The sequence below is a fragment of the Larus michahellis genome, chromosome 2 (genome assembly GCF_964199755.1).
Source record: "Larus michahellis chromosome 2, bLarMic1.1, whole genome shotgun sequence".
NCBI classification, from domain to species: domain Eukaryota; kingdom Metazoa; phylum Chordata; class Aves; order Charadriiformes; family Laridae; genus Larus; species Larus michahellis.
The window spans coordinates 119,755,252-119,767,330 of NC_133897.1; the positions used below are offsets into that span (position 1 = coordinate 119,755,252).

The 12,079-nt window shown below is 41.1% G+C and overlaps 1 protein-coding gene across 2 annotated transcripts in view; it reads left to right on the forward strand.

Moving 5' to 3' along the window:
* TAF4B (TATA-box binding protein associated factor 4b) overlaps positions 1–12,079 on the forward strand; it is a 75,499-nt gene that overhangs the window by 61,965 nt on the left and 1,455 nt on the right. For both annotated transcript variants that reach the window (XM_074576878.1, XM_074576877.1), the window contains exon 14: positions 1,728–1,847. In XM_074576878.1, coding sequence (XP_074432979.1) covers positions 1,728–1,847 — 120 coding nt within the window. The remainder of the gene's footprint in view (positions 1–1,727; positions 1,848–12,079) is intronic.

The window sequence follows — 12,079 nt, forward strand, 5'->3', positions numbered from 1 at the left end:
AGTTTTGGAGTCTTACAGGCAATGTTCCTTTTAGGGAATTGTGCAACTGTCATACCGTTTTTCTTTAAATAGCTTAGCTGGCTGCAATACTTGATGTGAAGCTGCCAGCATCACTAAAGTAAGAATGAGTCTACCGTTCTGAAGTAAAATTACAGACTTGCAAAAAAACCAAACAAAACACCCAAAAAACAAACCCTAAAAGCCAATCCCCAAAAAAACCCAAAACTCTCAACAACACAAAAAAAAAGCCCCCCACCCAACCATACGGTATGTGCTTGTTTGGTTGGGTTTTTTTTATTGTGGATTCTTACTGAAGTAGTAGCAAGTGGCGTAGTAACGCTGTGTAGGTGCTACAAGCTCATTTCTTAGCCAGCTGAATTTTTCTTTTCCAAGTAGGATATTTGAGAGCTGAACGCAAGCAAAAACATAATATATTGCAAGCTTAATAAGCAAAATACCTGTACTGACTGAATGAGGAATTCCAATTAATTTTTTTTTAATGATTTGCGGGGTTGAGGTAGGGTTGAGTTTAATGATTTGAGGGAGGGAGCAGAGTTGGTTGCTTTGCTACCATGACACGGCTGTACTTTCTTTGAAGACATGGACGTGCATGAATGTGGAGAATTCCCATCCAAACAGATCTTTTAAGTCCTGGCAGTGGGGAAGAGCATGGGCTAAGAGCTGTTCTAGTTGCATGTCAGATCATTTAAGGACTGACATCAAACCTAGAAGTTTGTGTTTAAGGACAAACTCAACCCGAATAAATAGAAAAGCTTCCTTCTCCACAGAGAGCAAGCGCGCTCCCCTCCACCCGTGCTCTAAGATGGGCAGCTGGTGCATCTGAAAGCAAAGCAGTGTGGTTGCATTAGCAAGGTGGCCAATCAAAGCTAGTAAATCTATTAGACTTGACTGGATTGAGCTCTAGAGTAGCTGGTGTCTATAGTTGCCGAATAGAATGAAGTAGTATGTACCTCAAAATACAGAGAGAAAAAAACTTTTTTTTTTTTAAATCCTCTTGACTATGGGCTTCTCCATCTCCCAAGTTTACCTAACACAGGTAGTTTTTCTTCTTAAGGGTTTCTTTGTGTTGAACAGTTTTTGGAGGAGAGTGAAAATAAATATACGCAGTGTATCTCTTAACTTGCTTCAGATATGCCTGAAGATTAAAATATGTACTGGGAAAGAAAGAATATCAGTGAACTGGCAGCATCCTGTTCAGCTGGATAATAAGATGTTTCAGAGTGGCAATGTTAAGTGCTGAGTTCAGGTAAATACAGCATGAAGAAATTGAGTGTCTTGCTTGTGATTGAGATTTTGAATTAAGAATATCCCCACTTTGCAGAACTTGCTAACTTCAATTTTTAAATACTTACCTGGCTTCATAAACCAGTTCTGATCAATATTTTCTGTTAATCAGAAATGCCAAAGCTTATGAGCTGAGGAACCAGCAGCAAGGCTCCTGCTAAAGCTGAGTTGATATTGCAATGTGGTCTCCATAAAAAGTGTTACTTACACAGGGCTATTTATAGGTCCGTTAGCCTTTCAAGGCTCTAAGCACAAATGAGTATTGGAATCTGTCAAAAGTGTCCAGACAGACAGGAAAAGATGCTGTGGAATACGTTGTTTAACTAGGGACCACAGAGCTGTCTGAAGTTGCCATAAAGAGAACCCAGACCTTTAGCATACTGTATATCATAATTAATATAAATGTTTTCTTTTTAAATTAGATGCAACAGTTGGAGTTAGCGCAAATGCAACAGAGGGAAGCCAACCTCACAGCTTTGGCAGCCATTGGACCAAGGAAGAAAAGACCACTGGATTCATCAAGCATTGAACCTGGGCTGGAGGTACGGAGATGACTTGCATGTTGTTGTATTTTTCGTACTGAATTATTTTTATCTTTCCCTGTTGGAAGAAGTGAAAATTCTCTTACACAAAATGGCTGGTTACATACTGTAAGAAAACTAGTCTGTGTGTTTGACGCTTGAAAGGATTGTTTCTGGTAAATTTGATGGGGATGTTTAATTGTGTGGTATAAGAAGAACTGTGGATAAGAGCATTGTGTGTAAAGGACTTGAATGAAATGATAACTCGGAGAAATGTGTGTCTGCAGTGGAGGGTAACATGGTGGTCTTCCACAGCAGCTGGTTGTCATGGCCCCTCAGCTGAAGTTGGTTTGGGTGGGTTTTGAAGTGGCTTTTACTTTGACATTTGGCTGTGGACTTTTTTCCATGCACAATGCGTAACTCTCTTTCAAACATACTGTGAGTTTGCCTTGGCTAGATCCTCCTGAAAAAGCAATAAATAAATAAAGCTAGACCATTCGGTTCCTGCAATGAGCCAGGTCACCTTTTCTGGCTCATGCTGCATTTTAAAAGTGCCTTGAAAGTCCTTTTAACAAATCGTGGTCAGAAGAAATCTCTTAATTGTCTTGGAGATTAACTATTTCTGGGACCTGGGAAGCTTATGGGGCTGCAGAAGTTCTTTCCAAGGAGACTGACGGCCTACTTCTGTTAGGGTTCACCTTGTCTGGAGATGGGAGAAATGTGTTGTGGGCTGTCATTCAAGTGTTGTTGCCAGTTTTGCCCTTCTTTCGTACGACGCATCAACGTTGCTCAACAGCTGGTTGGCTTGTGACCCGAGAACAGTGAACAGTCACCTAAAAAGTAACTCTTGTGTGGAAGAAGTGGTGGTAAAGTTGTCCTTTCTGATAAACCTTAAGTCTTTTTCATGCTTATGGCCTAGGAAGCTTAAATAGATGCTAGGACTGAAAATACTCTGGTGTTTTTGTATGCCGGAGTCTGGAAGGACCTTGTATAAAGCTCAATTATTTGCAGTGTAACTGAAACAGTGGTGGCATCTGTCCTGTAGGTTTTCTCTCAGCCTGGAATGTGACAAGAGACCTCTCTACGGAGGTGAGGTAGACTTGTTTCTCTGATAGTTTTTTTGATTCTTTTTTTTTTTTTTTTGCCTCCTGACATGGAGACACAATTAGCGTTTAAGCTCCCTGTTTACCACAAACGAAGTGAGGGAATCTGTATCTAAAGAAGCTGCAGAAAGCAGCATTCCCAGCTTTTGAGCAGCTATTCTTCAGTTCTTTGAAGTTTTTTAATACACTTTCACATGAGGCTGAAGGTGTAGTTATTTTTTTTTTTTTTTTTACAATACCACTGGAAAAACTTGAAAAAATGAATTTAGCACAAGAACAGTTTTCCTCATCCTTTTCTCATCTTCCCCCCAAGCTTCTATCGAGTAACTATTCCTGTTCTTCGTAGTGGTTTTCTGTAATTATTGCCGGATTTGTTTCTGAATATTTAACAAGTCTGCCTGTTAGGTACTTTTCAGTTATTTCTCATCGTCTGCGGTGTGTCTGCTTTATTAAGCACTTCATGAGGTTGTGCCAAAGTGAGACAGATAACGATGTTGCTATTCAAAGGTGGTGATCCATTATTTAATTGTCAGTTTAAAAGAACATGGACGTAACATGCCTAAAACTAACGATAAGCCTTGACGGCATATCATTGCAACAAATTTACCTGCTGTATTTTAAGGTGCTTCTCATATAGATTGAGAATTGCAACTAGACTGAATTGCAAGGGCAGTAGGTGAAAGTAATTCTGCCAGTGAAACTGCTTTTGTTTCTTGCATGCGATCTTGCATTCCAGTGCCTAATACTTAAGCTTCATGCTACCAGAAAGCAATTCTGGACTTTTTTTGTTTTTGTGAAATTATGCAAGGTAGCATACTTGAGAAGGATGTTTAGACTTAGACGTTTAAGTGTCCCAATATATCTGAGCAGGATTTATAAAAGGCTTAAGACTTCTCATGTAGAATAAAGAATGGTTTTGACAAACACTCTGTAGTTCAAGAAGCAGAACATTTGTAATACATTCATGATAACATGGCAAAACATCCTGAGCAGTAAACAACATTCCATTCTTCAGAGATGAAAGGAGGTCTTTGAAACTGAAAGCAAGTACAATATGGCCTTAGGCTGATACACATTCGGGCATCTTTAAAATCATCTTTTGGGGCAACCTGTCTGAGAATAATTTAAACAGGCAGGATGTACTTTCTCATTTCAAATTGCAAACACAGACAGCTTTGCTCTCAAGTAATCTTAAATGTCAGAACTTCCTGACTATGCAATGGCAAGGAGTAAATCTGTGCATAATACTCCTGCGACCATTTTTTCTTTTTTAAAGCCTAATATCTTGGTAGATGGGTATGGTGGAATGAGTTGTCCCTGAATATGAATGATACTTTGACGGTATTGAATGAAATCACTGATGCTAACTGTGTTCGGTTTTTTTAACTGAGACTTCAACTTTCCTTGGATAATGTTCTTTGTGCAATGTTTGTGTCTCTTATGTCCCTGTAAGAGCAAAGTTGACTCCGTTCAGCTTCTTTTTATCTTTACCTGCCACAATAATTAAAGGAAAGGAATTGTTTCAAGCCATTATTGATGTAAACTGAAGCCCTAAGGTATTTGGGGAGACAGGGAAGAAATAATAAGTTACAGTATGTATTAAAAAAGTGAAACTCCGTAAGCAAATTTGTTACATATTTGCCTTTCTTTATTCAGTACCAAAATGTAATGGGTACTGGAAGAGTGCAACTCAGCTGAGTGGGTTGGTATGTATCTGCTACCTTCTGTTGCAGTAACAGTAAGTGTGAAGGGCTAAGAACAGCATTTTCGTAGCATACCATGTTTCCTTTCTTCACAAATGAGTATATGTATTTAATTGGGATGGTTCTTCAGCCCTAGGTATCTGCTTCCTCCATACTCTGCCACTTGGTTTTGCCACGTCTTCTGGAAAGTCTTTTCCCTGGGATAGTTGTTTGCCTGATTCCTGCACGTTAATCCTGTCTTGTTCTCTGAAATTCTGCTTTCTTTACTTGGTCTTTTAAGGGCACCTATTAAGGATTATTTTAATCTGGAAACTAGAACATGTGGTGACGTGAGCACGTTCTTTACAGCTGGAAGCCTGCTTACCATCAGCCACATCATTTTATAGCATGGCAGGTAGCAAATAAAGAAAAAGGTTCTTGCCCAGAGGAGTATCTGTCAACTGATTGGACCTAAAAGCAATATAAAAAGGGTAAACAATATCTTGCCATGATTATTGCTTATGTATCACTAAACTTGAAATAGCAGTAGGTGCAAATCCATGAAGATCATGGAATGAAAAAATAAGGCTAATGCTGTAAGCTAATTTAAAAAAAAGGGGGAGGGGGGAGAAAAAAAGGCATCAGTATAATGGGAATTCTTTTCCCCCTTCTGGTTGGAAACACTGGTTTGGGTAGTTTTGCATGTTCTCTTCACTAGGACTTAACATTTGAATGGTATTGTTCAGAAAGAGTAATTTGAGAAAGCCCTTGTAAGAAAACCCCTCTATTGTGAAAATGTGTTAATTGGTGCTACTTGTATTCCAGAGGTGGTAATATCTTCATCTCTCTCATTCTAGTCCCTCCGGACACTTCTGGATACAATGAGGGGGAGAGTCCTTTGGATTTCATTCATATGTGTTTTCGGATTTGTGTATTTGTTACCCACCTCTTTTCCTTTTTGGGGGGGCGTGTGGTGAACAGTAATGAATTAAAGGGTGGGAAGAATTGAAAAATAACTCATCTTGAGAACGCTTCTAAAACAAATCAGAAAAAAATAAACTTGAGGCCACAGACTTACTTTCCCGATTCTGTGTTCTGTTTCATAGTTTTTATTGGTTGGTAACATGCCCCATAATGTTTTCAATGCTGAGAAATAGTCAAGGATTATTTTGGATTAAGTTTTACTGCTTCTCTGATGACAAAGCTATTTTGGAAACAATTTTCTCTCATTCTCACTGTAACTCGAGTCTTAGAAGTTTGAAAACCCTTGCAGATATTTAAAGCTTTTTTTTTTTCTGTGAGGAAACAGGCTGCAGTTATGAGTCCGTAAACTTTCTTTCCTTCTATCCAAAGGTGTCCCGGGTCTCAGCTCATCTTTGGTCTTGAACTGAGAGCAGTATATTTGTGCCGTATCACACATCAGAAGGGAGGAGAAAAAGTCTAGATACGTTTTTGAAAGTGGAGTTAGCAGTTACTCTTACGGTCAGCTTCTGAAGACTGTGGTTGGACCATTCCTCTGCTTTATAGAGGAAAACTTACTTGGATGCCTGCACTTCTGTGTAATTTTTTGGGGAAGACTGCTTTCTTCTGATCCATTTTCTGGCTCAATGATAACACGTTAACTAATTGAAAAAATGCTGCAGTCTGTCTTGCCCCAAAGTGCTGTTGGTGGTGTGTCCTTCACTTGCCTTCTTCCGGGTTGGTCACATTGACTTACTCGGGGTTAAATCTTCTGTCTTTTTTTTCTGTTTGCCTGAGCTGATGGCAAAGGAAATTTCCTCCTTCCAGATACTGCTTGTGGCTGTTCTGTCCCCCACCAAGACTGGCTGCTCTGTTAGTACATGCGAGTCTTGCCTTGCCACCCATAGTCTAGCTCTGCTGCGGAAACTTAGGCTACTGCAAGTAGCTGCTACAGAAGTAAATGATGCAGCTGGTATCTTGGGGTCAGTGCAGAGGCATTCAAGTACTTTCTGTCAAACTCCAACATGCATAAAATAACGCGATACTTCCGAGGTGATGCACATCTTCTGATACAGCAATCCACAAATAAGCTTTTATTGTCCTTCTGGGAAGACATTTGGCAAGGAGAAATGTCTTGTTTACCACACTGGTCATTGTTCCATTTTTAGTATTGACTGTGGGTGGAAAAAGCAAGCGTGTTGTCTTCTCTTTTGGGCCAAGGTCTCTGCCACATCTGATCATTGTTAGCAGAACTTAAACTTATCCTTCTTGCTTTACAGCTTAGGATGCCGGTATGCAAGTTGATCAGACATATTCTGTATGTATGTGGTGCATGTTTAAGCTTTGGAAATGCTCTTTAGGCTGACCTGGGAAGAACCAAGCTTTTAAGCATCAAGTCCTTTTCTGCAGAATGAAAGAAAATGACAACTATTCCAAATGTTTGGGGAAGAGAGATGTTTTGGTTTTTCCACTGTGTGACAATCAAATCACTCTTTTTGGCGTTTGTGGGAGGAATGTGTGGTAGTTAAGGGGTATCTGGCTTTATGCTCTTATAAGTGGTAGCTGTAGAAGTTACTGCCGCCTTTCTGGCCATGAGCTCTTCTGGTGAGAGGACACATTAGCATAATTCATCAACTTCAGTATTGGTATTAAAGATGTGACTGTGTCTAAATGTGAATTAAATGCTGAAGTTGGCTCTGTAGCGAATGGATGATAGGTTTGCTGCTCCCTGTATATCCATGGGGCACAGACAGGCTGCTGGCTGGTGCTTGGCATTGGTACATGATAGTCTGCTAAAATATTTTCTTAAAAGGTGCAGAAAATGAATTTAAGAGCAATCACTTTAAAATGGACCTATACTACTTGCATGTAAGTAGGCGTTCAGAGTCAGGCTACAAAATCTATTTCTGCACTTGGGAGGTTTCCCTCTCTTTCTCTTTGTGTCTCTGTCTCTATCACCCCTTCCTCCAACCCATTTTGAGATTTAGGTCTGAAGTGATACAGGAGGGTTTTTCTTTCTTCTATTTTGCATACGCTTAACATATGCACACTCTTGATTTGAGTCTCTGGTTCTTATTCAGGCTGTCAGGCCAGTCGAAGAGTTTACAGCGTGGTCATACCTTTGGGGAAGAGGGGAGCTAGAAGTGTTACTAGAATTATAAAATGTGGCTTCAGCATCTTACTTATCTGCTGCACGACCTAAGCACAGCCCTGTCAGCTGGAGAGTTTCAATTTCAGCGCTAAATTTCCTGGCTGCTGTCAGTCTAGGCCATACACTTGATGTGAATTTTTTCCCATGTAAATAGGCAAAAATATTCTCGACTGCCATTCACGCTCTTCAGAAATACAGTTCATTGGCCCATATCGTGCCTTCTCTGTGTTAGAGATGAACTTAATTCTTCCTATGTGTGAAAGATATCTGCAATTTAAATGACTAATTGCATTGTAGCTTTAGGCTGAACATATTGGTAATGCGCAAATGTTGATGACATGTGAAGGGTCAAGAGATTTATAATTTAGTTGACAATACATTGCTTAAAATGATGTGGCAAAGAGCCAGAAAATTTCAGCTTAATAATTGTCTATTAACTAACATGACATATTTGTATAGTATTCATTACCTCCAGGTACAGATTAAGCATCTGATGTAGCCATACGAAGTGACATGCGTACATGAATCTTGGGCATAATAGTGAATAAACTGACATTACATTCGCAGTAATTTGTTTCAATATGTAAAACATGTTGTTGCCTACATTTGAAAGGACTTGTAGGAATGTTGCAATGAAATCTGAGGAAAAATGCGTAGTTGAATAGTGCCAGATCTATATAACAGAGAACAGCTTCGTGATGCTTTTTTGTAGACTACTGCGGATAACATCATAAATATACACGTTTGTTTTCAGCTGCACAAGAAGCAGCCTGGAAATAGAGCCTTTCAGACATTGGCTTGATCTAACCTAATGGTCTACAATGTTTAAAAAACCAACGAACCAAAAAAACAACCACTACCCAACACCACCAACCTTATTTTTTAAAAATATCATATTTATATAAATATTGAGTAACGTAGTATTTTTAGTATTGTGAATGTGGAAGTACTTCGAGTAGACTGAGTGAGGCTTGTTAGAATTGTCACCAACGTAATATCAACTTTTTTTACTTTGTTTTCTCTGGACTAAATTATGCACTTATTTGTACAAGCAAAACTTCCACAATTCTAGCAGGGTCTCTTCCTTCCTCCTCTCTCCTGGGAGAGACCCAGGAGAGTGTTTGAGCACTCCACAGTTCATTAATGGCTTTTTAACCCTTTTTTCCTCCTGTAAGACAGGAATGTGTTCTGTATCTTACAGCTGGGAAACTAATGTACAGGGTACACTAGGTATCACAGATACCAGTGTGACCACAGGTGACAGAGCTGGGGGTTGCTGGATTGCTTTTGCTGGGCTGCCCAGGTGCTTTTGCTCTGATTCATGAGATGCTTTTACCACTTTCCAAGAAGGTCTCTGCTGCACGCAGCTGTAATTGTTCAGTGTTTGGAGATGTCATTGAAAACTGTCTCATGACTTTGCTCCCTTCTGCTGGTGGTATTTTTATAATGTGCAGCAGAACTGCCATGACAGTTCGCTCTCTTGGGATCTTGGCTCTGAGACTGGGGTGTATTTGTGCCACACCAAAAATTAAAATGAGAACTCTTGGCTTGACTTTTTAACACTTGACTGAATGGGTTGCTCCCTTAAAGTGTCCCCCTCTTAAGAGTTTAAAATTTTGAATGCGATTTGTGTGAAGCCATTGAATTTGAGAAGGGAGAGCGTACCCTGCCAGGAACAGCTCACTGACCCTCACCTGGACTTGGTGGGAAGGAAGGTGTCGTCTGACCCCTTTGAGCTTTGTATCGGGGCTTGTAGACTAGCTCTGAGCAACTTTGATACCCTTGTCAGAACCTGCGATCCAGACTTGTAGATCACATGCTCCAGATACCTTGAAGACTAAAAATAAGGTGATGATGGTAGCTCTGGTAAAGGAAGAGTTTGTTGTGAGCTGTGCCTCTGTATCAACTCGACTGTCGCTTTTTCAGAGAGTTGGTATTTAGTTCTCGGTCCAGCCACTGGAGAGAGCTCTAGAGATCTTAAAACAGGTTTCGGGAGCAACCTGTCAACAAAACTAGCTGCATGACAGGCGTGGGACTACAGCAGGAGCTCCATAATGTCTTCTGCTGCCAAGATCAACGAGAGTAACTGATCTCTGTCAGGTGTACGTAAAAGGCTCTGAGGATCAAGAAAGGGTGACAGCGTGTGGCTTTGGCAAAGTTGCTGATTTGACTTGACTCTGAGGATAGGCCAGAAGCAGGACTGCAGCTGTTGTGACCTCCTGGGGCTGGTTTTAAGCCAGCTGGTGGTCTCGGTACTGTGAAGGGTGGTTTCCAGTGGTGCAGAGCCATGTTGCTGCAGTACCTTACCTGGCTTATGAACAGGGTCTGTCAGCTGTTGATACCTGGATTGACTGCTAGTATTTATGCTGGTAGTTACCCCTCCTGGGCTGCATGTCTCCACATGGTTTCTCCTTTTGGAAGGAAAACGTGGTACTGGGTGTCCAGTGAAAGGCAGGAACTTCAGGATAGGGCTGACATTTTCCCTGTGGAGGAGTGTTCATTACCAATTTAAAATAACATAAATTAAAAAAAAAAAGAGAAAATGAAAAAAGAAGAAAAGAAGTTGCTAGTAAAGGCACTAATAATGAGATGTTTCAGAAGGGGAGCGCAGGCTGGTTGCAGTACCCTTTGCTAGAATTAGTTCTACAGGGATGCATTCTATATTCACTTATCTTTGTAGTTGTCTGTGGCCTGTTTGAAAAGCAGCATTTTTCACTTTCCCTCAGAAGAGGCTCACAAAGCTGTCTTAGGGTAGGCTGAAGACTTTTGCAGTGAAGAATCCCCCAAAATAGCAAGACACAAGCAGTTGATGCCCAACTGGGAGGAATGTAATAGAGACGTTTGGGAGCAAGGAGTAGGCTGGTGTTGTTCTCACCAGGGTTATTAAGGTCTCAGACGCAGCGTGGGGGGAGCTTCTGTGCAGGAAGGGATATGTGAGCTGTAAAGGAGAGGACTGCTGACTGTTTGCCTGGGGCCGGACAAGATTGACCTGCTGCCCAAGAGGAACTTGCTCAAGAGGAGGCTCTGAGAGCTGAGCAGCAGAGGAACCTCCCCTAAAGTGTCCCTTGTGGCAGCTGGAGAGCTGAAGTCTTGGGCACTTCTTAAATAAGGTCTCGGACATTAACAGAGGCACCCGTGATGGTTCATTTTGATGTGCAGATGGCATCTTAATTTCAAGTGTTTTCACTTTTGGTTCTCTAAATCTTTTATTACAAAAAGACAGGCAGTACATCACCCTCCACTGCTTGGTCCAAAGTCCAAAACAAACCTGTGAAAGACCAGGAGACAGTATCCAAAAGGAGTTAGTGCTCATCCCCGTATAAACTTATTTCAGAGTAAGTTCCCCAACGCAGTCCCAGTCTGGACTGCAATGACCTAGGCTGTCTGTTGGCTTCTTTAATTTTAAACCATCAAGCACTTTGAGAGAAGGACCTTTTCTTTTAACTTGGATGTGGTAGCAGCTGTTGGTTGAGATATGTTCAGTACCTAGTGAAAGAGCTCCTGGCCCCTGAAATGCTGTACTCAGTAGCTCTGATAAGCCGGTGTGATGCTCTGTGAAACTGAGAAGTATGAACTGGCTGCAAACACGAGTCGGGGAAAAGCTTTGGCTTTGGGAGTGATATTACAGCATAACATCACTTTGCGTCTCTGCACTGGGCATGATGGGTAAGAATTTAAGAATAAAAAAAAACTCTGTCTCAAACATGGGCAGCTTGGCACTTCTGCCCTATTGTAGCATCTTGCGGCTCCAACAGCTTCCAAAGCAGGCTCGGGGGTTTGTGCTGTCTGCCTCCTTTTTGTAAGGGAGCGGGCAGGATTGAGGTCTCTTTGTTTGGTCTCTTTTTAAAGGTAAGACTTCTAGTCTAATGACTATTTAGAGAGAAAATACTTTCACCTCCAGAAAGTTCTTTGAATTATAAAGGACATTGCTGCTGGGTTACTGAAAACCCTTGGGGTTTGTTTCATTTATAACATTGCCTCAGGCCTTCTGCTGCATCCTGTTGGATTGACCTCCTTTTCAACCCGTGCTGGCAGCTGCATTGCAGCGCTATCTTTTCCCTGGATCCTTCAGGGTTGTCATATGACAAACTTGAACTGTGACCCTTTTGTGTCTTACCAGGACAGCAGTGCCCTCTCTGTGTGATGTGGCCAGCAGTCTTCCCCACGCACGCATTTGTTCCAAGCCATTTAACAAACTGAAAATTTCAAGTGATGGCATTTCATAGTGTTTAATAGTATCGACTGTAAAGCAAATGAAATGGTGCTGAATACCCTGCATGCTGCTAGTAAGAAATACAGCTTCCATTTCTGCAACATGCCCTGGGTTTTCTGTGGTTAGTGTGTGCTCTCTGGTGA